The 27,871-nt window shown below is 36.5% G+C and overlaps 1 protein-coding gene and 1 long non-coding RNA gene across 2 annotated transcripts in view; one reads left to right on the top strand and one right to left on the bottom strand.

The window, feature by feature from the left end:
* The window catches only part of TPRG1 (tumor protein p63 regulated 1), a 148,544-nt gene extending 127,630 nt beyond the window's left edge, over positions 1–20,914 (top strand). Inside the window, exons 5-6 of the mRNA XM_081302705.1 lie at positions 1,125–1,278; positions 20,339–20,914. Of these exons, the coding sequence (XP_081158831.1) occupies positions 1,125–1,278; positions 20,339–20,533 (349 nt within the window). The 3' untranslated portion in view covers positions 20,534–20,914. The remainder of the gene's footprint in view (positions 1–1,124; positions 1,279–20,338) is intronic.
* LOC308653934 overlaps positions 1–27,871 on the bottom strand; it is a 148,065-nt gene that overhangs the window by 41,812 nt on the left and 78,382 nt on the right. The window lies entirely within an intron of this gene.

The following is a 27,871-nucleotide window of genomic DNA, read 5'->3' as shown; positions in this document are numbered from 1 at the left end:
TTCTGTGAGGTTGTGTTTGTGCACACCTCTACAGGGATAAACATTCAGAAACTACAAGAGCATTCCCAAAGGAATCCTTCCTTAATACAGGAAGTGACAGCTTTGTGAAGGCATAACAATTAAGCTCCAGGTTTTCATCTAGAAATCCCAAGGCTTTAATTTCTAGAAGAAACCAGACCTCTATAATGTTTCATAGGGCTGCTTAGAGTTACAGGCAACTTAATTGAAGCTGGTTGAATGCAAGGCACCTGAGCTTGGCTTAACCTCCAGGCATTTCTTTGCATTCAGAGATGTTTAAACCCACAACCATTAAATTCTTATGGGCACATCCAAAAGAACAGGCCATAGAAATGACAATTTTGTTAACCAACATGGGCACACTCTTCTGCCATGATTTTACTATTCCAAAGCTGACTTTCTCTTGGTCTGCACTTGGATTTATCCAATGACTAGAACTAGTCTATGCCAGACAGTGGCTTCTTCCCACATACTATTGACCAGGACTGTTAATTTACTGAGAGGGGCAGGCACGATCTCCCTACAAACATTAACCTGTCCTTTGCCACAGATTCACTGGATGGAATGTGTGCAGAAAACGGAGGGCCAGGAGAAACAGAAGCTGAAACCACTGAATTGAGAAACTGGACATTTTCAACTGCTCATTCCTTATGTCCTACCAACTGTCTATGTCCCATGTCTTTCCCACTTTTTAATTATGTTTACTGCTTTAAGGAAGCCACCATTGTTGTAATGTCACTTTGACTGTTCTTGTCCCCGTCCCATTTACTTGATACCCTTTCTCTCTCTCCTTCTTAATTCTTGCTATCAGAATGTTAGTGTGAGTTTAACACCCATACTACCAGCTCTGGTCACTGTCATGAGCACCAGACTTCCATTTTCATGCTGAATTCTCAACAATAAACTCACCATGTTTGAAAATAATTTTATTCTTTTCTTCTTACCTTCTAAATTACTTAGAATAATTGAACTAGATGGGAAGTAAGCCACTAATCTCAGCAGCAGTAGAAAAGCCAAGTGAAATATTACTTTGCCTTCCCAAACTTGTTTTTGGTTGTTTTAATCTGGTAGAAATGACTAACTTAATGGAAAACTCTTTCTTTTAGGAGACCTGGAGAGGGTCTTAGGATCTACTGGGGGAGTCCAGAGGAGCAGTCCCTGTTGTCTCGCTGGAACCCATGGTCCACTGAAGTTCCTTATGCTACGTTCACTGAACACCCTATGAAATACACCAGTGAGAAGTTCCTCGAAATTTGCAAGGTAGGTGGTAGCTGGGCCATCACTCTTAGATTAGTTGTGTTGTTGGCAAAGCAATGTGTTTCTATGATATGTACCATTTTTTTCTTCTGTACCAGAAGAAAAAAAGATAGGATACAAACTTGGGTCTATAGAAACAAAACCTTTAATAGATTTATAGAACAGCTGTATATCTATAGCACAGCTATTTTACTTATGTAAACATATTATATTAACCATATTGGTACTTCTCCCTTGCTAATTTCTTTTAGTGTAACATCATTTAAAAATTGCAAAATGATTGCATTTATTGTCAGCAGGATCCATACAGCTTTCTCTATATAACCAAATCTTAATTATTTTATTCTGGGAAGAAGTCTGGACTAGTGTAAAGTGTGGTCAGTCAGAGTTGGCTCTCTGGTCATGTTTAACTAAATCACTTATCTCTTAGGAGTTTGGTAGCCTCCTCTCCAAAATGGAAAAGATAAATGCTTCTCTATCACTCAATATCACTGGACCATTGTAAGTTTAGTTGGGGGTAATTTGTGTATCGATGTTCCATAAAGTATAAAGCAATTATGATTTTTAAAAAATTCATCAGTAGTAGGGACAGTCCCTTATACTTCTGTCATTTTCCCCAGGTATTTTAAGTGCTGGGACACTAAGTAATCAGAAAGAACAGATGGAGCTGAAAATTCAGTGAAAAGACCAAACAATTTATTTTCAACAAATCAAACATATATATTCCTATGCTTGTGGGCCTAGAAATTCTTATTTTTTCTGTCCTTTTCACATTTACCTTTATATTCACTTCAGAATATTAAACTTATTTGATATAAATTCAAAAGTTGGCAATCTGCATGTAAATTTCTTCTGTGCTTAGATGCCATATATCACATTTTTTGCATTATTCAAGCAAGTGTGTATATATACACACACACACACACGTAAATAAATAATTTTGTATTAGTGAATCCCCCATTTTAAAAAGAGTTTGCAGAACAATGTATGTGATTAAAGGCTAGTTAGGGCCTTCATTCCCCCTAATTATGGAGGTACAGTTGGCTTAGATCCATCCTACTCACAAAAAAAGTCAATGGCTCTCTCAAGATTTATGCGGAAGTCCTGAGAGGTTGTGGTATCGTGGTTTACCTCTGGCTCCACAATATCGCAGGCACTAAATTATTTCAGTGTATGGATCATGTTGCCACAGTTCATGTGATACGCTTATTTCACAATCCCTCAACCAAAGCATCAACATCAGCTCCTAGCCTGACCCTTTAACTACCAAAGCCAACAAAACAAAATGAAAACCATGAAGAACAACATAGTACACAGAGGTATTTATGAGAGTAGATGTGCCAAGAGCATCAGGGACATAGAGTGGGAGTTCATATCCTAACTTCAAATGCAAAATAAGATCTCCCTGTTTTGAAAAGTCATTACTAATAACAATATTCTGATGCCTGTTCCATCAATCTCTCATCTTCTGTTCCTCCCTAAGCTCCTATTCTTTTCTTATTATCATTGTTAATGGTGCAGAGAACTTTATGTTTCTTCCTTCCAAGCAAATTGGGTTCTAAACATTAAAATAATATATATTTGTGGATTCATAGTTGTATGTTTTTATAAGTCAAAATAAATACTAACTGCCTTGATTATTACAATCCCCACTTCCTAGGCCATGTCTTCTTTTATTCCTCATACTTGGTGCCTTAGGTAATCATCGAGTCAGTTTCCTTAGCTGTAAGAAGTTAAGGGTAAAAGATTGAAGAATAAGTTCTATACACTATAGAGACATTTCACTCTCTTATTATAATATCTGATAGTGCTTTGTTTTGTTCTGCTACATATAGATACAATCAAGTATTTTTAAAAAGAAAATGAAAAGTAAGATATTGAAAGGAGTATGGACTAATTATTCCCCAAATAGCCATCAATGTAGTTAGTATCCTCGAGCATTGTGTTTTGCCCTAGCCCTCCCACCAGCAAAGGCTAAGAGAGAAACAATATTCACATTATCTTGTTCTAGATGGAAGTAAGGACAATAGGTGTGTGTGTGTGTGTGTGTGTGTGTGTGTGTATGCACGCACATGTGTGTGCAATTGAAGTTGCACGCACATCCACACATGATGACTAGTTGATTAATGATTGGTTGTTTTTTTGTCAATTAAACTACATTGTGGATCTGTAAAATGTGTTTTTTTTTTAAGGCTATTTCTTTTAAATTGTTAATCTGAAGTCTTTTTTTCCCACCTTCCTGGCATAAATCTGGTACTTCCTTTTGCCAAGCCATTTCTTGTTCAAAGGCCACCCCAAGTCCCAGCTCTCTAGGGAAACAAATGATCTCCATCTGGGATGTGAGAGGATGAGTACTTTGATCCTGTTCTTTAAGTCTTAGTTTCTCTTTTGTTGTTGGTTTTTATGTCGCAGTATTCTTTTTGTTTAGGATATTTTCCAAGGTTGGCTTTGATTAAGACTCAGTTACATTATTGAAAAAGAATAAATAAGAAGAAAGATAATTTCGGGGATCTAGAATCCCTTTTATGTGAATATTTTCACATAAGATCTTAACAGGGTGTTATAAACTACTTTTTCTACTTCTTTTTGAAGCAAGTAGGGAAATAAGAGAGGAATATGGAGGAAATGCAGCACTAAATCACATTTCTGCAGAAATTTAATTCAGTTTAGCAAATTTCTTGTGGCACAGGGGAGGAAATAATGTGGACTTGAGTAATACACAATCAAAAATTCAAATTATTTATAATCTAATGAATAATATTGCTAAAATATATTTAAAATGTTCTAACTTAATGCCGAGTCTTTTTTTCTATAGCACCTGGAATTTCTTTATTCAAAAACATTTTCCAACACCTACAAAGTGCAGGCATTATTAATGTTGCTAATGATATAAACGTAAATGAGATAAGAGTCTTGCATTTGTGCAAGACACTGTTTAACAGAGGAGGCAGAAAAAAACATAATGATTTTAAAATAAATATTAATTGACTAAAACAGAATTTTGGATCAAGTGAGAAGTGGAGATACATGAAGGGATATATAATATTCATAAATAAGGAGATACTAACTGTAGATGAAATTTATTTTTATACATTCATCCATTACAATTATAATGATTTGGATAGCAGATATAGGATTCTAAATCAAGTTGGGGATAGTAGGAGGGACAGAAGATGAGGAAATTTTAAATTATTCAGATAAAATTAATGAAAAGTAACTGACAGGATATAAAAGATGACGGAGAAGAAGTCAATGAAAATATAATTTCTGGCCTGAGTAAATGGTGACTCCATTAATTCCAGTTGGGAAAACAAGAATAAGAGTTGGTTTAGGGGTTTAGTTTTGTTTAGGACATGTTAAGTTTGACACATCCATATACTGTGAGCTGAAGTTGATTGTCAGGCAGTTAGAAATTTGTGTCTGAAACTTGAGCTGTTGATATCAGTTTCACAGCATGTAACCTTGGGTGGAAGCTGATTGGTACTGAAGGAAGGTACTGAAGGAATGAGCACTAATGCACAAAAATGCATTCAAGTTCAAATTTCTACTATATCTAAGTCTCTTAACATTGATCTACAACATTGCTATGGAGTTTATATAATACTACGTCAAAATACATTATTCTTTTACTCACCTCATTAACTGTTCCATTTCCACATCTGGCTAACATGGTGGTCAAAAGGCCCCTTTCCAGACAGTCTTGCTAACTGTCCACCTAAATAGCGTTTTCCAATCTGTGCATACTTACTTTGTGTAACGCATCTCATATAAAACAATTGTGAAAATGTGAAATACTAGGTTTTTGGCATGGATTTCACTAGGATAAGACATAAAAATAATCTGATAATGTAACTGTATTTTTGTTCATTATAGTATGAATGATATATCCATGTAATTAAATTAGCAAAAATCCCATACATAGGGATTCGGACAATAATCTTCTTTTTAAAAATAAGACACTTGAGGGCTGGGGATATAGCTCAGTGGTAATGCACTTGTCTAACATGCTCGAGGCTCTGGGCTCAATCCCCAGTACAAACAAATAAATAAATAAAAACTTAATCAAAGAAATTAACTGTCACTGGCTAAGGTCATGCAATGATAGCTCTATATCCACACCTAAAAACTTTGCTTATATTCAGGGAAATGAGTATAAACCTGAAGGAATTGTCTCTCTCTGTGTGTGATTCTCTTGGTGTGCATGTACGTGTGTGCAAGGGGATGAGAGAAACTGTGTGAATATTCATATTTATTAATACAATTATATAATATTGTGTATTGCAATCTGGTTCAGTTACTCTCAGTTGATTTATTCACATTGTATTTGCAACTTGTAGTCTTATCTTCACCTTTTTTTTTTTTAATAATTTCTTGGTCAGGTTCCTTTAACTATCACGTCGTTAGGATTGGAGTGTACTTCTGGAAATAAGAATAGGACCCAAAGCTGGTGGATAATAGTGAATGGATCAGGGATGCTTTACAGCAAATCAAAAGTTATCTGCACAATAACCCTTTCCACTCTTTCCCAGCATTTTTATCCCTCTTGTGAAGGAGACGGTGAAAGTAAGCCAATGTTTTAGCAATCAAATTTAGTTCTATATTTTAGCCCCTTGGTTTCCCTTCACATCAATTCAACAAATATTCATTGATCTGGCATTGTGTACCATCTAATAAGCATTGTGCTAGTTACCTGGGATCCTAAGACTATAAAGTAGATTTTGCCTCCAGACACTTGTGGTATAAAGGGAGGAGGCAAAAAGGTAATTAACAAATTATTATTCAATGTGCTAAGACTGATAATAGAGGGATTCTTATGGGAGCCTAAAAGAGGGAACAGATAAGTCCAATAGTTAACAGGTATGATGACATTTGATGTGAAACTCAAGGTATGAGTGCTTTAAGTATCAAAGAAGATGAGAAAAGACCTTTTAAGTAAAGGAAACATGAGTAAAAGCTACAAACAAATTACAAAGCTATATGAAATGTTCTTGGCTAATGACTAATTCAGCTTAACTGGAGTTTGAAGTGCTCTCTCTCTCTCTCTCTCTCTGTGTGTGTGTATTTTTGTTCAATATAGTATGAATGATATATCCATGGATGTGTGTGTGTGTGTGTGTGTGTGTGTGTGTGTGTGTGTGTTGTATGTGTATGTTCAGAAAGGAAGAAATGAGGGTTGGGGAAGTAGAATAAAACAAGAATGGAATTTAGGATGCATGGAAACCTCTTACCTAAAGAAGAAACTTCTGCCTTATCCTCTTATTTCTCTCTATACAACTGAACTTACCAAGAGTTGTGATGTATGTATTTTGATCAGCAATGCAACTTCCCAAGTGCTTTCAAGTATTCAGTGTTGGATAAGCTTGGTCTTTAAGGCAGTGTGTTTCCCTCTCTACATAGGGAGGTTGAAACCTGTAGCCTGAAGGCTTGGAAAACCTGCTCAGGCTGAGGAATGTGGGCCTGCAGGCATGAAACCTGGTCTCTTTGCCCAGTGTAAACAGGAAGCAAGTAATGGTTGTAATAAGGAAAACTGAGACTCTAGGCAGTGAACGGCTGGCAGACAGCACCTGAAGCCACCAGAGGCCCAGGCACTCAGCTGGTAAATAATTGCTGTAAAGTCAAGAATATTTCACTCCCTCCCCTCAAGGGTGCTGATTTACTTTACCCATCGCAGAGCCCCTGTGTAACTGGAGTTGTTAAAACTTGACCCTCTGTTTTTGAGACTGGAATAAAGGAGGGAGCCAGAGGTGGGTGTATAAAAGCTTTTAGAGGAAAGTATGTGGCTGGTGGCATTCATATCAGATGACACAGCGTTCCTGTCACACAGATTGAATTCAGGTGCTTGAAATGTTCAAGAGCCAGCTTGGGGACTTGGCCTTTTGTCTGCCTCTCCTTTAAAGCTCTTCTTGTCTCTCTATAAGCAAGTCTCTCCATAAGCCGGCTTGGAGAGGGCTCCCAGAAATGACTGGAAATGAAGTGCATCTGACTCTAATGAAATGCCAACTTCGTTGAGTTTGAAATACTGTCAACCTTTTCTTTCCAGCACTTAGATTCTAAAGCCACAGAAGATTCTCATGAAGTGAAGCTTATGATAAGGACTGAGGGAACATTCAATAATCCAATTTGACAAACATTGATTTAGGAAAAGATACCCTAATGATCCAAAGGGTATTGACAATGAAAATGTTGAGATAATTGCATGTTGGCTTAAAAGCCATCATGTTTTGATGACGATGTCACTACTGATAGTAACAGTTAATATTTATTGATTATTGGGATGCCCTTTCTTTATGACGTTTGCAATCTGACTCCAAACTTCAGCCTCACTCTTTTTTACTTCTCTAGTCCTTCCTGCAACAAGTAAGGATGTGGGTACACCTGCATGTACACATGTGCACACTGCTCATACATAAATCCTTTATTTCATTTTATCTTGGTAACTTATGAATTTGATACTATTATTATCTTTATTTTATGGAAAGAAAATTATAAAATTCAGGATGATTGGATAACTTGCTCAAGGTCCAATAACTAGCCAGTGCCATAGTGAGAGTAATACCAGATCTGTCTGATCCTAATACTTCTGTCCCATCATGCTATATGTCCTTCAGTTCAGTGATTCTTAAGGGGAAATGATTTTTGCCCCTGGGGGGGACATTGACAATATCAGGAGATATTTTGGGTTGTCACAGTTGGAGTGGAAGTGCTACTGGTGTCTGATGGGTAGACACTAAGGATTCTGCTTAACATCCTAAGCAGTACATTCTCCACCATAGTAAAAACTGACTTGCCTCTAAGTCCATTGAAAGTAGTCTTGATTTAGTTGTATAGAAAGCCATACTTGTGATTATGTTTAGAAAACTAGATGATTTATTTGAATGGAGATATAAGTAAAATGCAATAGAAGAAAATTTTGTTTGGTTTTTATGTACTTATTTTATTTCTTCTTTCTTTCTTCCTTTCTTTCTTTTTTTAAGTTTGATTTTAAAAAAAATGGATAGGATACTGGGTCCTACAGATATTTATGGGTTGAATCATGGACTACCTAAGCTGGAAGTAGAGAATATGAGTTTGAATGATAAATTATATGTGGTCATTCAACTATAAAGAAATGCAGTTATTGGGCACAGTGAGGCATGCCTATAATCTCAGCTACTCAGGAGGCTGAGGATCCTGTGTTCAAAGCCAAACTGGGCAAAACCAGACCCTCATCTTTAAAAAAGAAGAAAGAAGGAAAGAGGGAAAGAAAGAAGAAATAGAGTGAGTGTGTGTCCTAAGTACGTGATTTGAAAACATTTAATTCAATACTTTCTCTGCACTATTTCCAAGTGAGAAGCAGGAATCTTTTTCTAAATATTAAAATTTTAATACTAAATTTCTATATGTTAGAAAGAACATATAGAAATTTAGTATTTCTCATAACAGCAGTATTATGTAGTAGAAAGGAATTTAGAAGCTAAGTTAGGGGAGCTGGGTCCATGCTTTTGTTGAGGTGCTCACTGGTTATTTGGTGTTGAACAACACTCTGTAACATTTGAATGAACACTCAGGTTACCAGTTAGATCCCCTCTGCATTTCCCAAATGCCTATCACCTTGTTCAGACGAATTCTCAGAATTTGTTGATTTCTACCCTGTGTTCTACATCTTTTCTTGCTTAGGTTGTTAACTCCATAAATGTCATTCTTAACTTCTGGTTCTATGGTTATTATTATTATGGACATTTGAAGTGTAGATATGGGCTTTTAATCTGTATGTTTTCTTCATGTTCAGACCCAGGTGCACATATAACTGAAATCCTGGATCCCGTTATCTCACCATCTCCAACCTCTAGCCCTCCTTGGCTTCCTCAACTCATAATGATATCACTCTCCACCCAGTTGCTCAGGTCAAGATTCTGGGTATCACATTTGATTCCTTTCTTCTCTTCAGCCCTGTATTCAAGTGCACCAGCAAAGTCTATTGTCCTTCCGCCCCTCCACCTCCAAACAACAACAACAACAACAACAACAACAAAATCCCTGGTTGAACTGAAGCTGTCTTGCTCCAAGCCACTAACTTCTTTTGCCTGGTTGCAGTCTCCACACTCACCCATCTTGCCACTTTTATCCTTGACCTTCAAAGCAGCAAGGATTATTTTTAAAAATACAAATCATACAGCATTGAAATTCTCCTTAAAAATCAGTTCCATTCAAAGCCCTTGATAAGACCCCAAAGACTCCCTATGCCATTACTCCAGTCTCTTATGATCCCATCTTACAGTCCTTTTCTGTGTTCCTTGAATATATAGTCTTTGCAAGTGCTATTTTTTTTTTCTTCCTGAAATACCTTCTTCACCTGACTATCTCCTTTTTATCATTTGGGACTCAGCTTAATTTTTACCTCCTAAGAAAGACTTGCCTTGAATATGATAAATGAAGGAATTCTCACTCCCCTTACTACTTTTGTTTTCCTCCTAGAGTCTATCACCATCAAAATCACTTGTATTTGCTGTTTTTACCTTTTGTCTCCTATCACTGAAAGCTCAATAAGAGCAAATTCTTGCCTATCTATTCATAGCACTTACATACCCAGGATATAGTGTAGGTGTTTTGTGAATATTTCTTAATGACTGTAAGGGTCCTTTCCTGTTAAAGACATGGAGAGTTATAGTACCAATACTACTGGAAATAATTTGTAGACACACAAAAATCAAAGCAACTAAAATCAAAGTGGCATTTAGTAAATGTAGATGATAGACAAACTGAAAATTCACATATTATTTCTGAAATTAACAAAATTTGACCATAGGAAATTTAGCCTTCATAGAGCTAAATATTATTACAAACTTAATAGTGTTAAATTTAATATAATACCATTAAAACTATCAACTGAAACCATAAGAAAGTAATATTATTAAAAGTAATACTCTTAGATTGCTTCCACAGTCTTGCTATTATGAATTGTGCTGCTATGAACATCGATGTAGCAGTGTCCCTGTAGCATGCTCTTTTTAGGTCTTTAGGGAAAAGACTGAGAAGGGGAATAGCTGGGTCAAATGGTGGTTCCATTCCCAGCTTTCCAAGAAATCTCCATACTGCTTCCCAAATTGGCTGTACCAATTTGCAGTCCCACCAACAATGAACAAGTGTACCCTTTTCCCCGCATCCTCTCCAGCACTTGTTGTTGTTGGACTTCATAATGGCTGCCAATCTTACTGGAGTGAGATGGTATCTTAGGGTGGTTTTGATTTGCATTTCTCTGACTGCTAGAGATGGTGAGCATTTTTTCATGTACTTGTTGATTGATTGTATGTCCTCCTCTGAGAATTCATAATAGCAAGACTGTGGAAGCAACCTAGATGCCCTTCAATAGACGAATGGATAAAAAAAAATGTGGCATCTATACACAATGGAGTATTACTCTGCATTAAAAAATGTCAAAATCATAAAATTTGGAGGGAAATGGATGGCATTAGAGCAGATTATGCTAAGTGAAGCTAGTCAATCCCTAAAAAACAAATGCCAAATGTCTTCTTTGATATAAGTAGAGTAACTAAGAACAGAGTAGGGATGAAGAGCATGAGAAGAATATTAACATTAAACAGGGATGAGAGGTGGGAGGGAAAGGGAGAGAGAAGGGAAATTGCATGGAAATGGAAGGAGACCCTCAGGGTTATACAAAATTACATACAAGAGGAAATGAGGGGAAAGGGAAAAATAATACAAGGGGGAGAAATGAATTACAGTAGAGAAGGTAGAGAGAGAAGAGGGGAGGGGAGGGGGGATAGTAGAGGATAGGAAAGGCAGCAGAATACAACAGACATGCGTATGGCAATATGTAAATCAATGGAAGTGTAACTGATGTGATTCTGCAATCTGTATATGGGGTAAAAATGGGAGTTCATAACCCACTTGAATCAAAGTGTGAAATATGATATATCAAGAACTATGTAATGTTTTGAAGAACCAACAATAAAAAAAAATTCCCATAAAAAAGTAATACTCTTAGAAAATAACATATAATGGGTAAATTTAAAATAACAAAAAATAAAATTTTACTGTCAAAGTTGCATAAAAAAGAATATATCTAGTGGAAAATATTCAGACAAATTAAAATGGAAAACATAAAATATTAAACAACTGTTTGGGATAGATTCATTCTTCAATGAATTGTTTCAATGTATAGAAAACACATTTTTAATGTTTTACTAATGTTTGTATAATTTTTATGTAGGTTTATATTAAAGTATAAAGATAAGAGAAACAGATAATAATGTCTTGTAAACTTTTTCTTTAGTCTATCTCCTTGATCAGTTAGAAAACTTCAACAATTTTAGAATTGTTAGTAATTAAGAGTTTCTTTTAATTAAGATTTTACAAAACTTCTTACTTTGAAATAACTTTAATTTCCAGAAAACTTACAAAAGTAGTAGAGTTTCCATGTCCCCAATTACCCGGCCTCTGTTGACAACTTATATGACCATTATGTAGTTACAATATCTGGTAATGAAATACCAGTATAATACTATTAAATTAACTGAAAACTTTATTTAAACGTTTTCCCCCTAATATCCTCCTATTGTTCCAGAATCTAATCCAGGACCTCCCACTGCATTTAGTTGTGTATCTCTTTATTCTTCTTTAGTCTATTATAGTCACTCAGTCTTGGTCTTTCTTTCATGACCTTCCCATTTGTGACAAATGCTGGAAGCTTATTTTATAGAATGCGTCTGAATTGTCATTTTCCTGGTGCTTTTTGATGATTATATGAAAGTCTGCTTTTTTCCCAAAGATACCCTATTGATGATGCCATCTTCTCATGGGCATCATACTGTGGGTTTGTGATGACTCTTCATCTCAGTATTAGTGATTCCCACCAAGTTCTTAAGAAGATGGTGGTTCTGGAGACTAGTAGCAAGAGGAACCACTTGCCTGTCTACACTATGGACAGAGAGTCATGAAGAACATGCAAAACCCTGCTTGCCTGTTACTTTCTTTATTTTTTGTATTTTTGGTACTACTAAGCACACCCTCTGAACTACATTCCTAGCCCTTTTAAACATTTTATTTAGAGAAAGGGTCTCACTAAATTGCTTAGGGCCTAGCTTAATTGCTGAGATTGGCTTTGAACTCACTTGATCTTCACGCCTTGACCTCTAGGATTATAGCTTCTGGGATTACAGGTGCGCACCACCATGCCTGGCTCTGTTACATTCTTTACCCTCAGTAAAATGAGTCTATTTTTAAATTGTTTAATATTATCCATTTAGGTGAATATTACTTTAATGAAAAATAGACAGGGACAAATACTTTGGATTGTTTTGGAGTCCCACAGACATTGAAGTACTTCAATAAACTATAGTTTTATCAATAAACTCTATTTTTATCATCAAAATCATTACTTTTTCTTTCTTTCTTTCTTTTTATCTCCAATATTATCTTAATAGCTGAAGATTTCAATGCTTCTTTTCAGAAAGACTCAGAAAGGGGAAGTGAATATAAAATGCTACATTACTCATCTATTTTATTTTTTTTCTAATTATCTTTTTTTTATTGGTTGTTCACAACATTACAAAGCTCTTGACATATCATACTTCATACATTAGATTGAAGTGGGTTATGAACCCCCAATTTTACCCCAAATGTAGATTGCAGAATCACGTTGGTTACACATCCACAATTTTACATAATGCCCTATTAGTAATTGTTGTATTCTGCTACATTTCCTATCCCCTACTATCCCCCCTCCCCTCCCCTCCCTTCTTCTCTCTCTACCCCATCTACTGTAATTCATTTCTCTCCTTGTTTATTTTCCCATTCCCCTCACAACCTCTTATATGTAATTTTGTATATCAATGAGGGTCTCCCTTTATTTCCATGCAATTTTCCTCCTCTCCCTTTCCCTCCCATCTCATGTCACTGATTAATGTTACTCTTTTCTTCCTACTCTTCCTCCCTGCTCTGTTCATATTTGCTCTCATTATATCAAAGAAGACATTTGGTATTTGTTTTTTAGGGATTGGCTAGCTTCACTAAGCATAATCTGCTCTAGTGCCATCCATTTCCCTGCAAATTCTATGATTTTGTCATTTTTTATTGCTGCATAGTACTCCATTGTGTATAGATGCCACATTTTTTTATCCATTCATCTATTGAGGGGCATCTGGGTTGGTTCCACAGTCTAGCAATTGTGAATTGTGCTGCTATGAACATCGATGTGGCAGTATCCCTGTAGCATGCTCTTTTAAGGTCTTCAGGGAATAGTCCGAGAAGGGCAATAGCAGGGTCAAATGGTGGTTCCATTCCTAGCTTTCCCAGGAATCTCCAAACTGCTTTCCAAATTGGCCGCACCAATTTGCAGTCCCACCAGCAATGTACAAGTGTACCCTTTTCTCCACATCCTCGCCAGCACTTGTTGTTGTTTGACTTCATAGTGGCTGCCAATCTTACTGGAGTGAAATGGTATCTTAGGGTGGTTTTGATTTGCATTTCTCTAACTGCTAGAGATGGTGAGCATTTTTTCATGTACTTGTTGATTGATTGTATATCCTCCTCTGAGAAGTGTCTGTTCAGGTCCTTGGCCCATTTGTTGATTGGGTTATTTGTTATCTTATTGTCTAATTTTTTGAGTTCTTTGTATACTCTGGATATTAGGGCTCTATCTGAAGTGTGAGGAGTAAAAATTTGTTCCCAGGATGTAGGCTCCCTATTTACCTCTCTTATTGTTTCTCTTGCTGAGAAAAAACTTTTAAGTTTAATTAAGTCGCATTTGTTGATTCTTGTTGTTAACTCTTGTGCTATGGGTGTCCTATTAAGGAATTTGGAGCCCGACCCCACAATATGTAGATCAGAGCCAACTTTTTCTTCTATCAGACGCAGAGTCTCTGGTTTGATATCAAGCTCCTTGATCCATTTTGAGTTAACTTTTGTGCATGGCGAGAGAAAGGGATTCAGTTTCATTTTGTTGCATATGGATTTCCAGTTTTCCCAACACCATTTGTTGAAGATGCTATCCTTCTTCCATTGCATGCTTTTAGCCCCTTTATCAAATATAAGATAGTTGTAACTTTGTGGATTAGTCTCTGTATCCTCTATTCTAAACCATTGGTCCACCCGCCTGTTTTGGTACCAGTACCATGCTGTTTTTGTCACTATTGCTCGGTAATATAGTTTGAAATCTGGTATCGCTATACCACCTGATTCACACTTCCTGTTTAGAATTGCTTTTGCTATTCTGGGTCTTTTATTTTTCCATATGAATTTCATGATTGCTTTATCAATTTCTACAAGAAATGCCATTGGGATTTTGATTGGCATTGCATTAAACCTATAGAGAACTTTTGGTAATATCGCCATTTTGATGATGTTAGTTCTGCCTGTCCATGAACAGGGTATATTTTTCCATCTTCTAAGATCTTCATCTACTTCTCTCTTTAGGGTTCTGTAGTTTTCATTGTATAAATCTTTCACCTCTTTTGTTAGGTTGATTCCCAAGTATTTTATTTTTTTGGAGGATATTGTGAATGGAGTGTTTTTCCTCATTTCCGTTTCAGAAGTTTTGTCGCTGATATACAGAAATGCCTTTGATTTATGCGTGTTGATTTTATATCCTGCCACTTTGCTGAATTCATTTATTAGTTCTAGTAGTTTCTTTGTAGACCCTTTTGGGTCTTCTAGGTATAGAATCATGTCATCTGCAAATAGTGATAATTTAAGTTCTTCTTTTCCTATTTTTATGCCTTTAATTTCTTTCATCTGTCTAATTGCTCTAGCCAGTGTTTCGAGAACTATATTGAATAGAAGTGGAGATAGAGGGCATCCCTGTCTTGTTCCGGATTTTAGAGGGAATGCCTTCAATTTTTCTCCATTCAGAATGATGCTAGCCTGAGGCTTAGCATAGATAGCTTTTACAATGTCAAGGTAAGTTCCAGTTATCCCTAGTTTTTCTAATGTTTTGAACATAAAGGGATGCTGTACTTTGTCAAATGCTTTCTCTGCATCTATCGAGATGATCATATGGTTCTTATCTTTAAGTCTATTGATGTGGTGAATAACATTTATTGATTTCCATATGTTGAACCATCCATGCATCCCAGGGATGAATCCTACTTGATCATGGTGCACAATTTTTTTGATGTGTTTTTGTATTCGATTCGCCAGAATTTTATTGAGGATTTTTGCATCTAGGTTCATTAGAGATATTGGTCTGTAGTTTTCTTTCTTTGAGGTGTCTTTGTCTGGTTTCAGAATCAGGGTGATGTTGGCCTCATAGAATGAATTTGGAAGAGCTCCCTCTTTTTCTATTTCCTGAAATAACTTGAAAAGTATTGGTATTAATTCTTCTTTAAAGGTTTTGTAAAACTCCGCTGTATACCCATCCGGTCCTGGGCTTTTCTTGGTTGGTAGTCTTTTGATGGCTTCTTCAATTTTATCCATTGATATTGGTCTGTTCAAATTGTGTGTATCCTCCTGACTCAGTCTGGGCAAATCATATGCCTTAAGAAATTTATCGATGTCTTCACTATCTTCTATTTTGTTGGAATATAGGTTTTCAAAATAATTTCTAATTGTCTTCTGTATTTCTGTAGAATCTGTTGTGATATTGCCTTTTTCATCCTGTATGTTTGTAATTTGAGTTCTCTCTCTTCTTCTCTTCGTTAGCATGGCTAAAGGTCTGTCAATCTTATTTATTTTTTCGAAGAACCAACTTTTAGTTTTGTTAATTTTTTCAATAGTTTCTTTTGTTTCAATTTCATTGATTTCCGCTCTGATTTTAATTATTTCTAGCCTTCTGCTACATTTGCTGTTGTTTTGCTCTTCCTTTTCTAGGGCTTTGAGATGAAGTGTGAGCTCATTTATTTGTTGGTTTTTTCATTTTTTGAGGAATGACCACCAGGCAATGAATTTTCCTCTTAAAACTGCTTTCATTGTGTCCCATAGATTCCGATATGTTGTGTCTGTATTTTCATTTATCTCTAAGAATTTTTTGATTTCCTCCTTTATGTCTTCTGTAACCCATTGATCATTCAGTAACATATTGTTCATTTTCCATGTGATGTAGGATTATTCCTTCCTTCTTTTATCATTGATTTCCAGTTTCATTCCATTATGATCAGATAAAATGCATGGTATTATGTCCACCCCTTTATATTTACTGAGGGTTGCCCTATGGCATAATATATGGTCTATTTTTGAGAAGGATCCATTTTCTGCTGAGAAAAAAGTATATCCATTTGATGATGGTTGATATATTCTATATATGTCAGTTAAGTCTAGGTTATTGATTGTGATATTGAGTTCTATAGTTTCTTTATTCAACTTTTGTTTGGAGGATGTGTCCAATGGTGAGAGAGGTGTGTTGAAGTCACCCATAATTATTGTGTTGTGGTCTATTTGATTCGTGAACTTGAGGAGAATTTGTTTTATGAATGTCGCAGCACCATTATTTGGTGCATAAATATTGATAATTGTTATGTCTTGTTGGTGAATGGTTCCTTTTAACAGTATATAATGACCTTCTTTATCCCTTTTGATTAACTTAGTCTTGAAGTCGATTTTATTCGATATGAGGATGGCCACCCCTGCTTGCTTACGAGAACTGTGTGCGTGGTATATTTTTTCCCATCCTTTCCCCTTCAGCCTGTGTATGTCTTTTCCAATCAGATGTGTCTCCTGGAGGCAACATATTGTTGGATTTGTTTTTTTAATCCATGATACCAGCCTATGTCGCTTTATTGGAGAGTTTAAGCCATTAACATTCAGAGTAACTATTGATATATGGTTTGAACTTCCATCCATGTTTGATTGTTTATCCTTTTTTTAAAAAAAAAAATTTAGTTTGTTTCTCCGTGATTATCTTTCCCCTTGCCCTCTGTCTTTACTGAGGCACTTCCCACTGATGGTTTGGTTATTGTTTTTCATTTCTTCCTCATGTAGTGTTTTGCTCAAAATCTTTGCAATGCTGGTTTTCTGGCTGCAAATTCTTTTAACTTTTGTTTATCATGAAAGATCTTTATTTCGTTGTCATACCTGAAGCTTAATTTTGCTGGATACAGAATTCTTGGTTGGCATCCATTGTCTTTCAGTGTTTGAAATACATTGTTCCATGACCTTCTTGCTTTCAGTGTCTGTGATGAAAAATCCGTTGTTAACCTTATTGGTTTACCTCTGAATGTAATCTGTCTCCTTTCTCTTGTAGCTTTTAATATTTTCTCTTTGCTCTGTATATTGGATATCTTCATAACGATGTGTCTTGGCGTTGGTCTACTGTGATTTTGTGTGCTCGGTGTCCTGTATGCATCTTCAATTTGTATATCTGTTTCCTTTTTTATCTCTGGAAAGTTTTCTGTAATTATTTCATTCAGCAGGTTTCTCATTCCCTTGGTTTGAATCTCTGTACCTTCTTCTATCCCGATGACTCGTAAGTTTGGTTTTTTATGTTATCCCATAACTCTTGGATGTTTTTCTCGTGATTTTTTACCAGCCTTTCTGAGTTGGCTAGACTCTTTTCAAGATGGTATATTTTGTCTTCATTATCTGATGTTCTGGCTTCTACTTGCTCCACTCTGTTAGTGATACTCTCAATTGAGTTTTTAATTTGGTTTATCGTTTCCTTCATTTCTAGAATTATTGTTTGATTATTTTTTATAATCTCTATCTCCTGATACAGATGCTTAACTTCTTCTTTTAGCTGTTTATGTAATTCATTCTCAATGTGTTCTTTCGCTGCTTGAATTTGCTGTCTTGTATCCTCTTTAAGGTTCCATTCCATCTGTCTAAGGTGTTCCTTGAGGTCTTTATATGACCATTTTTCTGATGACTCTAGGTCCTCCTGAATATTTAGGCTGTCCTGCATTGTTTGTACTCCTTTTCTTCCTTGCTTCTTGAAGCTGCTCATGTTGCTTCTTGTTTTGTTTGACTGCTGAGTTACTGTTTACTCCTATAAATTTATTTGATGCTTGGGAGGAAAGGTATTAGAAGGGAAGGGAAGAAGTCACTAAAGAGAATGAGAGTAGGCAGGTAGAATTCAAGGAAGGGGGGATAAGAAAAATGAAAAGACAAAAGAAGAAAGAAATAGGAACTAAAAAAAAAGAAAAAAAATTAAAAAAAAATAATAATTAAAAAAATTTAAAATTAAAATTAGAAGAGAAAAAAGAAAAAGAAAGAAAAGAAAAAAATGAGATAGAAAAATGAAGATGAAAGAAAAACCCAAATCAAAAAAAAAAAACTAATAAATGCACTCATCTATTTTAGATCTTACTTCTTTCTATCATTCCTTCCTTCCTTCCTTCCTTATGGGTTAGGTCAAATAATAATGATGGATACATTTTCAATTTCATATTTTTTCTTATCATTTGGTGTAAAATAGAAATATAGGATATAATGAATATGGACAATTGAATTATGGTGAAAAACTGACCACAGTTTTCTCCTACTGGGATTCCTCACAAGGACATACTTGTGGGTTGATCTCTTAAAGTAAACACTGGCCTTCTCATGGAGAAATGGGAAAAAAAAAAAAAAAACAATCCCCTTGTAGAGGATGATTAATAATTTTCTTTTAACTTGAAATGAATTCAAGGAGTTTTAGTTCAGGTTAGGAAGCCAGTTGCCTAAAAAATAGGCTTTAACCTGGCTTTGAGTAGGCCTGTATTCCTAATGTTCTTTTTACCATGATGCAGAAAGTAGAGTTACTGTGGGTAGCTCATTTACTCTCAGCATGTTTAACATGGAAATGATGATACATTTTTCACCTGTTAGGTTTTGTGGGAATGAAATAGTGAGGACTTTCTGGGAATACAAAGATAAGAGATTGCCTTATCTATAGCTCTGTCATGCCCCCTGAATTGCCCTCTTCTTTTGATGGCAAATGAAGAAGTTCAATACCATCTGGCTTGATCAAAAGAAGCAAAAAAACATTTTTTTGGCTCATTTAACTTAAAAGTTCAGGAGTTGGCTTATCTAGTAATTTAAATAACTCTTTCAAGGATTTCTCTCCCTGCCCAAGTCTTAGTTCTCTTATCCTTGGATAGGTGTTCAGTCAGGTTTGCTGTGTGTGACAAAATGACTTTTTGGCTCATATTCTATAATTTTGGCAAGCACACTGATTTTGTGCCCATGTCTGAACCAGAGGAAAAGATCCCCTGACTGGTGTGGCCTGAGGTGAATGCTAATGCCAGTTCCACTTAAACTGTATACTTAGGAACCAAGTGGAAGAGAGTGGTTGTCCAATGGAGAGTTGAGGTACTATTAGAAGGAGAACTCCAAAGGATGGAAAGTCTGCTGGGATGGAAAAAAATAGCTCCTGTCCACCAGGCCCTCCTTAACCTGTTGAACCTCCTTTCCACCTATTGAAATTCTATCAGGGGCTGGGGATGTGGCTCAAGCGGTAGCGCGCTCGCCTGGCATGCGTGCGGCCCTGGTTCGATCCTCAGCACCACATACCAACAAAGATGTTGTGTCCGCCGAGAACTAAAAAATAAATATTAAAAAAAAATTCTCTCACTCTCTCTCCTCTCTCACTCTCTCTTAAAAAAAAAAGAAAAGAAATTCTATCAATCCTCTAAGGATTGTCTTAAGAGTTTCCCTTTGATGTCACTCCTGATCCTCTAGCCAAGAATCATGTCTTCTTCCCCTTTTGTGTTCTTTAGCACTTTGTGTCTTTTTTTTTTTTTTTGGTGCTTATTTTAGTAAACTCTATGTTATTGGTACAAGTTCACTTTTTAGATTCTTTATTGACAATTTTTGAGGGCAGATACAGTATCTTACTTCTCTTTAAATCTTCAACAGGGCCCAACAAATGCCTGATTCATAATAGATTATCAGCAAATATTTATTAAATTGACTTCTTAATGTTGTACAAGTTATGAATAATGGAAAATAAACAAGATGAGATAATTTTATTATGTACATAATTTATTAACTGATTAATTTATGAAAACAAACGGAAGCGATGTTAACTATTTTAAGAAGCCATTTATGTTTAAGAAATAAGAACTGCGGCCCCAGGAGAGGACTTACTGGGAGTGGGTGCTACAGGATCTATTCTGCATTTACTAACTCTTTGCCTTCCCCTTTTATTCTTCAGTTGTCTGGGTTCACGTCGAAGCTTGTTTCAGCTATCCAGAATGCCTGTAAGAATTCTGCTGGATCTGGAAGAGAAAAAGAACTGATGGTGTTAACCCAACCCATTTTGATTGAGACCTACACAGGGCTGATGTCATTTATTGGAAATCGCAACAAACTTGGCTATTCTCTTGCCCGTGGGAGTGTTGGTTTTTGAGACTCTTTTTGGTACATTATCCATAGATATGCCATTATTGAAGATTTTGCTTCAGTTCACTGTATTTTTGGACAGAAACAGTATTTTTAGATAGTACTATCTGACTTTGAATATTTAATATTTCAGGAAAACTGAAAGCTTGATTGACTGGATAGATACACATTTCAGGTGTATCTATTTTACTAAATTTTATTAAAATTGGAAAATAAATATTGCTGAACTCAAGTAATGTTATCAAATAAGTGCCTGATCATAAACTCTGAGCAGACTCTGGTTTCTTTTTTCTCCTGCTTATTATATGTAGGCATTTGCCAGGTTCTGATCTTCACCCTTCTGATCCATATGTATTCCCTATTAGTTCTCCTTAGCTCTATTATTGTAGCTATCACTTTTATGAAGATGACTTCCAAATCCTTATCCATACCCTTAGTATTTACTCCAAGATTCAGTTTCACATTTCTGTTTGCCAGTTGTGTACATATCAGTGTTCCAATGGCCCTTCAAATTTAGCATGTTTATGGTCCCATTTCTCAATCACTGAAATCCATCAGTTTTCACTTGTATAAATGCATTCCATATCATACAACATCTGTATGTGGTTTGGCCTTGTATCCCGATATCCAGACATTGAACTTAAACCTCATTCTCCTTTCACAACTGTTCAAATATTCCTTCTCCTTTCCATTCTCAGTGATAGGACTAGATCAAGATTTTAATTATGCTCACTTGATTGTTTCAATATCCTTTAATTGGGATCCCTATTCCAAGGTTGTTTCTATCCTTTATGTGCTTGGTTGCCAGATTCTGAAAGCACAATTTGATTGTATCACTCCCTGGATCAGGAATTTTCAATGACTCATCTCCCTTTGCATATTTTTTGTTGAAATGTTTTTATTCAGTAATGGATCCTTTCTTCAAATAAAATATCCTATCGGAGCCCCTGAATGCCTTAAAAAAAATAGGAACTCTGTAATTGAAGTGAAGATGGGAATGTCATTGGTCTCTCACTGTTTAAGTCTCAGATTGCTCCATTTGGGATTGATTACCATAAAATTATTACAATAAACTTTTTACCTTCCCCAGGACCCAATAGTTATTGCTAATGATCAGTTAATTACACCCCCCCACACACACACTTTGGGAAAAAGCTGAAGCAATCATATGAAACCATGTCCATGGATCTCAGAACATTTTGAGAACCACATTTTCAAAAACATTATCCTAACTCACTTTATTCCCATTACTCTTATTTTTCATTTCTTCTTTGTGTCTCCATAAGTTAGATCTAATTTTGAACAATCCAGGAGAGGGTTTTTTTTTTTGTAATTTTAAATCTTACTTTATTTAAATATATTTAGAAAAGCATCTTTTTGAATATTGATTACCATAAAATTATTACAATAGACTTTTTGCCTTTCTCAAGACCCAAAGTTGAGATATCTTGGTTGACATTCAAATCGAAAATTCCAGCTGAGTTTTTTGTTTGTTTGTTGTTTGATTTGGGCTTGTATCACTTATTTCTAAGTCTTAAAATATCTTACTTTCTCAATTTCAAATATTTATTCTCTGATACATTTACAAACAACAATTTGATGTAAGCGTTTAAAACCTCAATTTGAATACCCCTTATTTTATTTTGTCTCTTTTTTCTTCCATTAATATTTCTGTCCTTTCCTCTTGTCCCCCTTTACATTACTCACTCCCTCCCCAATATTAACAAATATTGTTATAGTCCCCAAGGCAAGGAACTTCTATTCAGACTGTGAAAGGAAATGTTGAAATCCTTAGCTGTCCTGTCAACAGTAGAGGGATGAAAAGTCGTTAGATTATTTTGGCAGTGGTTCTGAAGCAGGCATTATTGGCAAATTATTATAATATTGCTCCCTGAAAATCCCCATATGGCTCAAGATAGTGGCATTTGCTGGCAGAAACCTTTGAAATGTCCAGCACATTCTTCTGAGGATTGCTCTAACAATTGACTTCTCTCTGCACATTTGTCCCTCTTGTAACTGAGGCCAGCCTGTTCCCTGATATACTCCTAAAGGACACAGTGCAGCAGCATCAACAGGAACTATTTAGAAAGGATGAAAGGAGGGAGCTATTTCTTATTCTTGAGATCTAGTCTGTGACAATAGGATAAGCGTTTAATAGACCCAAAGCTGTTTCATGTGAAGAAGTGAACTCAGAGTTGACATGAGAACTCTTTACCCTTCATGGGCACTGCCTGCCAGATAAGATATTCCATTAACTGATAAATGGGACCTAGAAGGCAGGATTATGACCAGAGTGTGAGAGGATTCAGGAATTAGGATAGCAGTTCAAGATAAGAAGAACTTCTTTATAGTTATAAATGTCCACTGATGGAAAGGGTTGCTTTGTGAAATACTGAGCCCCGCTTCACTCAAATGTACCAGAAAAAAATAGATAAAGTGGACATTATAAAAGGCATTGCTGTATTGTAACATTTGGAGAGAAGAAATAATCATTTAAGGCTAGTGATCTTATAATTCTCCAAATAATTATTGCTAATGATCAGCTAATTACACCCCCACATACACTTTGGGAAAAAGCTGAATCTATCATATGAAACCATGAAAGATTAACTTTTCTAATATTTAATTGTGTCTTCCCCAAATTGGAGGCAATGATACTATTTCTGCCTGCTTCATAAAGATCTTTTGAGGGTTCAATAAAAGGAAGTCAAATTCTTTTATTAAATATAAAACACTGAATACCTTTCTACAGAGTGTTGTGACTTCAGTAGCATCAAATGGGACAAATCCAAGGCAACTCAATTCACTTCCCTCCAAGAGTTCTTTCTTGGTCACCATGGACCTTTCTCATTTGATGCTTGGTGTTTTCACTTAGCTTCTTTTTCCTTATGAACAATTGGCAGCCAGAATCCTGGGGACCTTCATGTATATCTGAGTTTCTTCAGACTGATATCTGAAATGTCCACTTATATTTCCCAAAGGAATACTATAAGTTTAACAGTGAATAGAGTAGACGGGAGGCATTAAGTACTATCACCACAAAAGTGTCAAGGTGAATGGTCCTCATTATTGGATCTTTATTTCGTTCAGTAATTCTCACAAGAAAATTTTTAATAAGCCTCCTTTCAGAAATGACATAAATATATCCACTGACTATTTCCCCACGGTCTTTGGATACATCTTGGTCTGTTTTGATGGTTAGGAAATTCTCCTTGTGTTGACTTGGAATTAATAATGTCTGTCTGCCATCTTTTCACTTAAAAAACAAAACTGTTATGGCTTAGAGTAAGGTAAGCTTGGGTTTTCATGTCAAGATGTGGAGCATTAGGTTACAGAGGCAAGACTGATGAATTTCTCTAGAGTTTATAAGAGGGAGTGTCAAAAGTCAGAATGCCTCACCTTCCAGAGGCCAATCAAGCTTCTTCTTCTGCCTGACTTTTGGCTGTCTTTTAAGTGGAAAAGCGTAGGTGATTTGTGAGTTGGCTGTTTTTGCATCATTCGCCTGAAGGCTCACTTTCCTTGTCCCTTTGCTGTGCTGTTCTAAGGAAGCCAATTCTCAAAACCCTGGGACTAAGATAGCATGGAAACCACCTATACAAATGCTTTCACTTCACAGACTATGAAGCAAAGGCCTCTTAGAAACTAGGAAGAAATTGGTCCAAAAAAAAAAGATGGCAAATTCTTGGCAATGCTGATATTAGAGCAAATCTCCCAATTCCTATTTTTGGCACACTTCGATTTCCAATATAATATCTCCATCTGCAGAGGCCTGTCATCCGAATCAGTGTATCATATTTGCTGGGTTAATTCTAAAGTGAGAAAACAATAGATCATAGTTGTTAGGGGGAATTTCCAGAATTTATCTTTCTTTTCTTAAAGGCTAAGGTCACTCATGGACCTCTCTGATTTCCCATCTGATCAAAATGCAAAAACAAAGCGGCGGAAGCCAGCAGTGCCAACAGATATTTTGTAAGGCCGCTTTACCTCTGCCTGGCATTTTGTGGGGCAGGAGAGGGAGGGCAAAAGTATTAAATTTAGGCTTAAAAGCTCCTCAGAAATTCTTTACACACAGGAGACCAAGTTGGAGAAAAGAAGATGACTTGTGCCAAGGGGAAGAAAAAGAGAGGCTAATGCCTGTGGTTTTCAAAGGTTAATAACAGCAAAAAAAAAAAAAAAAAAAAAGTCCAAGTATTTGCTCAGGGATGAATGCTCGTTGGCTCTCAGCCAACAATTATACAAGGGCTTGTGCCCACATCCTGTAGCTGTGGTTTAGGGACGCTGCTCATGAGTGACTTCTTATGCTTAGTGGCAGGAAACTTTAGTCACTGATGTGTAAACTCTCCTTTGGTCTGCACCTCCCACAAAGTGCTCTGAAGGCAGTCAGGGGGCCAGGCCTCCCGATTTCCTTGCAGATACCATTCCCCAGAAGCTAATGAAGAACTTCATTTGGGATTTTGGTAATGACCAAGCATCAATCAATATTTATTCCACCTAATTTTGGCAACCCCTTAGAATAACTCTGCAGCCATTGATCCCAGATGTGGTTTTATTGCTTGAGCAAAGCATCTAGTATGCAGTTATTGATCTGCTGTATTTTTGTACCCTCTCCTTTCCTTTCCTTCCTTTTCCTTCCGTCCCTTTCCCCTCTTACCCCTTTTCTTCCTTTCCTGTCTCTCCTTATTATTAAGACCATCAGAAGCAGTTAGCTTTCAGCTGAAAGTATCAAAAACATATTCATGGTTACATCAACCTTTCAACCCGATGTTATATTCTAGTTAGCAGGGAACATGTTGACCTCTTCAGTATCCCACTGGCTCATTTTATTGCTCATATCATGTTGACTGATCCAGGTGAACAGGAAGTAATAGCTATTAATAACAATTGTGTAACACACACACACACACACACACACACAAACATTATCTCTTTAAAATTCTTGGGATTTTGTCTCCAAAAGTCACATTGGGTATTTCTCAGGGAGATCAGTGGTCTGGGATGTGTTAATATGATCCCCATAAGACAAGTGATAAATTGTTGTACTAATTGACTAAGAAAGAGCCACACCATGCTTAATGGAGTTCTTTTGGAAATAACATGTACCTCATTTGGATCTGCTGCTTGAAACTATTGAGCAATTTATCCAGAGGACTGCGAATTTTGAGTGGAGCCCAGAATAGAGGAAGGATCTGGAGTAGGTCTAGGTTACTATGTATGCTGCTTTACCATTTGGGCTATATACTACAGTAGACCTAACGGTACTTGAAGTAACTGTGGCAAATAGAGATTTTAATATAGAACCCTTGGTCAGTTCCTCTATTTGAATCACTTAGGATTTTAAGCACATATAAGCTACCCTTTCAGGTAACTACCTTCCTTTTGAGAAAGAGCTTTGGGCTTGCCACTGGACTCTAGTATAGAGTAAGCAATTAATATAGGGCAGTCAATTGCCATGCAGCCTAAGCTGCTCACCATGTACTGGATGTTGTTTGACCTGTCAAAGTATCAGGTTCGGCAGGTGCAACAGCACTCTATCATCAGTGGGAAGAAATTAACACAAGATAAAGGTCAAGCAGGTCCTGAAAGCACATGTAAGTTGCACTAGTAAGTGCCCAGAGGACCACAATTCTTATTTTGCTATATTGTCTTCTCTCCAGCAACCCACACTTATGATCTCATGGGGAGTTCCCAGTGACCAATGAACTGATGAAAAAACAAAAAAGAGTTGAGCCTGTTTTACAGATTGTTTTGCTGTATCACCTGAAAGTGCACAGTTGTGGCCCCTACTCCATGGTAGACCTGGAAACACAATGGTGCAGGAAATTTCTCTTAGTGCTTAGAACAAATAGAATGCCATTTCCCTGTTTTGCCTCAGAACCACTGTCCATTTCATCCGTGAAGATATTGAGAGCTGTGATAAACTCCAGTTATTTTTAGGGAGCTAGCCAGTGCACAGACATGATGCTAGTTCTTCCATTTTTCTTATAACAAGTTGAGTTTCACATAGCATAAACCATGTCACTATTTTAAACACAGTGTTTTAGTGAGTGGAATTAATTACTTACAACTTCATTAGAAAAGCTGAGGTAAACCTGGGATTTCAGAAGTAACTCCAGAGCAACGTTGCAAAACTGGCCCACCCACCCAGGTATTAGTCATATCTTCCATGCAGAAAGCTGGCTATTCAGGAAGTTGCTATCCCAACAGCAGGCACCAAAGTCACATGACCTTAGCTGCAATTGATCAGGAGCTTCTGTTGGAACTGCTGGCTTTAGAATGGCCTTGTGTCTGCCATATATATACCAGAAAAATTGATGTGACACATTCTACCCTCTTCCTTCTAAGGCATCCTGAAGCAGGACTTGGAAAGAGGTTTCCATTTCTTCCTCTTAATAGTGATTCTGAGAATTTATGGAGTAATTAGTATAAACCAGGAAATGTGCTAAGATCTTTGCATTAAGTATATCAGTGAGACCTCAAATAACTTTTCTCAGGAATATAATTATAATGTCACCTCTTCAATTTTGAGATGAGAAGAAGTGAAGTGTAAAGAGGTTAAGAAACTTGGCCAAGATTGTATAGTCCTAGGTGAAAGAGCTTGGTTAAATTAGAAATTAATCAGGTCTAAAAATCTAGCTGCAAATAAATCTGCAAAATATATTATTTAGGGTTGTAAACTCTGCAATGCAAAGGATCTACTAGAAGAAAGTTGAAATGGATTTTGAGATTGCCATTCCATGGGATACACTACTGTTATCTGTTTCTCCTTTGATTGACTGTGAACTACTTGACAGTATCCCAATTTCTCCCCTAGCACAGCCATTTACTTATGTTAGGCATCGAGGAGATGTGCTCTTTGATACTGATGCCATAAATATTTTGGTTTTAACCCATTTCATAGCACATGCTTCAGCTGCTGTGAAGCCACTGACTTTTTGTGGTCTAGTTTTATAGCAACAGATAGACTTAAGTCTTTTCTCTGACTATGGAAAGAAATAGTATTCTGAGTTCACCAAAGGCCTTTTTATTCCCCAAGGACTTTATTGTGGTTACATAAAAATCTACGTAGCAACACTCAGAATGCATCATAGCTACAGAAAGTGAGAAATTCATTTGACTAGAGAAAAAAGTCATACGGATAATTATCTGAGTGAGGTCCAGGGGGCCAGTCAGGAATGTGTTAGTTTCAAAATGGAGTTCAGTTAGCGGAAGCACAGGTCACACCTAAAGTAAGCAAAACATGATGGCCTGGTAGATACTCTGGCCAGAAGAGGTGTGTCAGGAGGAGGCGATAAGCTGAGTCTCTTCTGGCTAGCTATGGACTTCATGGGTAGTGAGCTGTAAGCAA

The sequence above is a fragment of the Spermophilus citellus genome, assembly GCF_964194105.1.
Source record: "Spermophilus citellus genome assembly, chromosome: 7".
NCBI lineage: Eukaryota > Metazoa > Chordata > Mammalia > Rodentia > Sciuridae > Spermophilus > Spermophilus citellus.
Note: the sequence above shows the minus strand (reverse complement) of the source record. Positions and strands in the feature narration are given on the sequence as shown.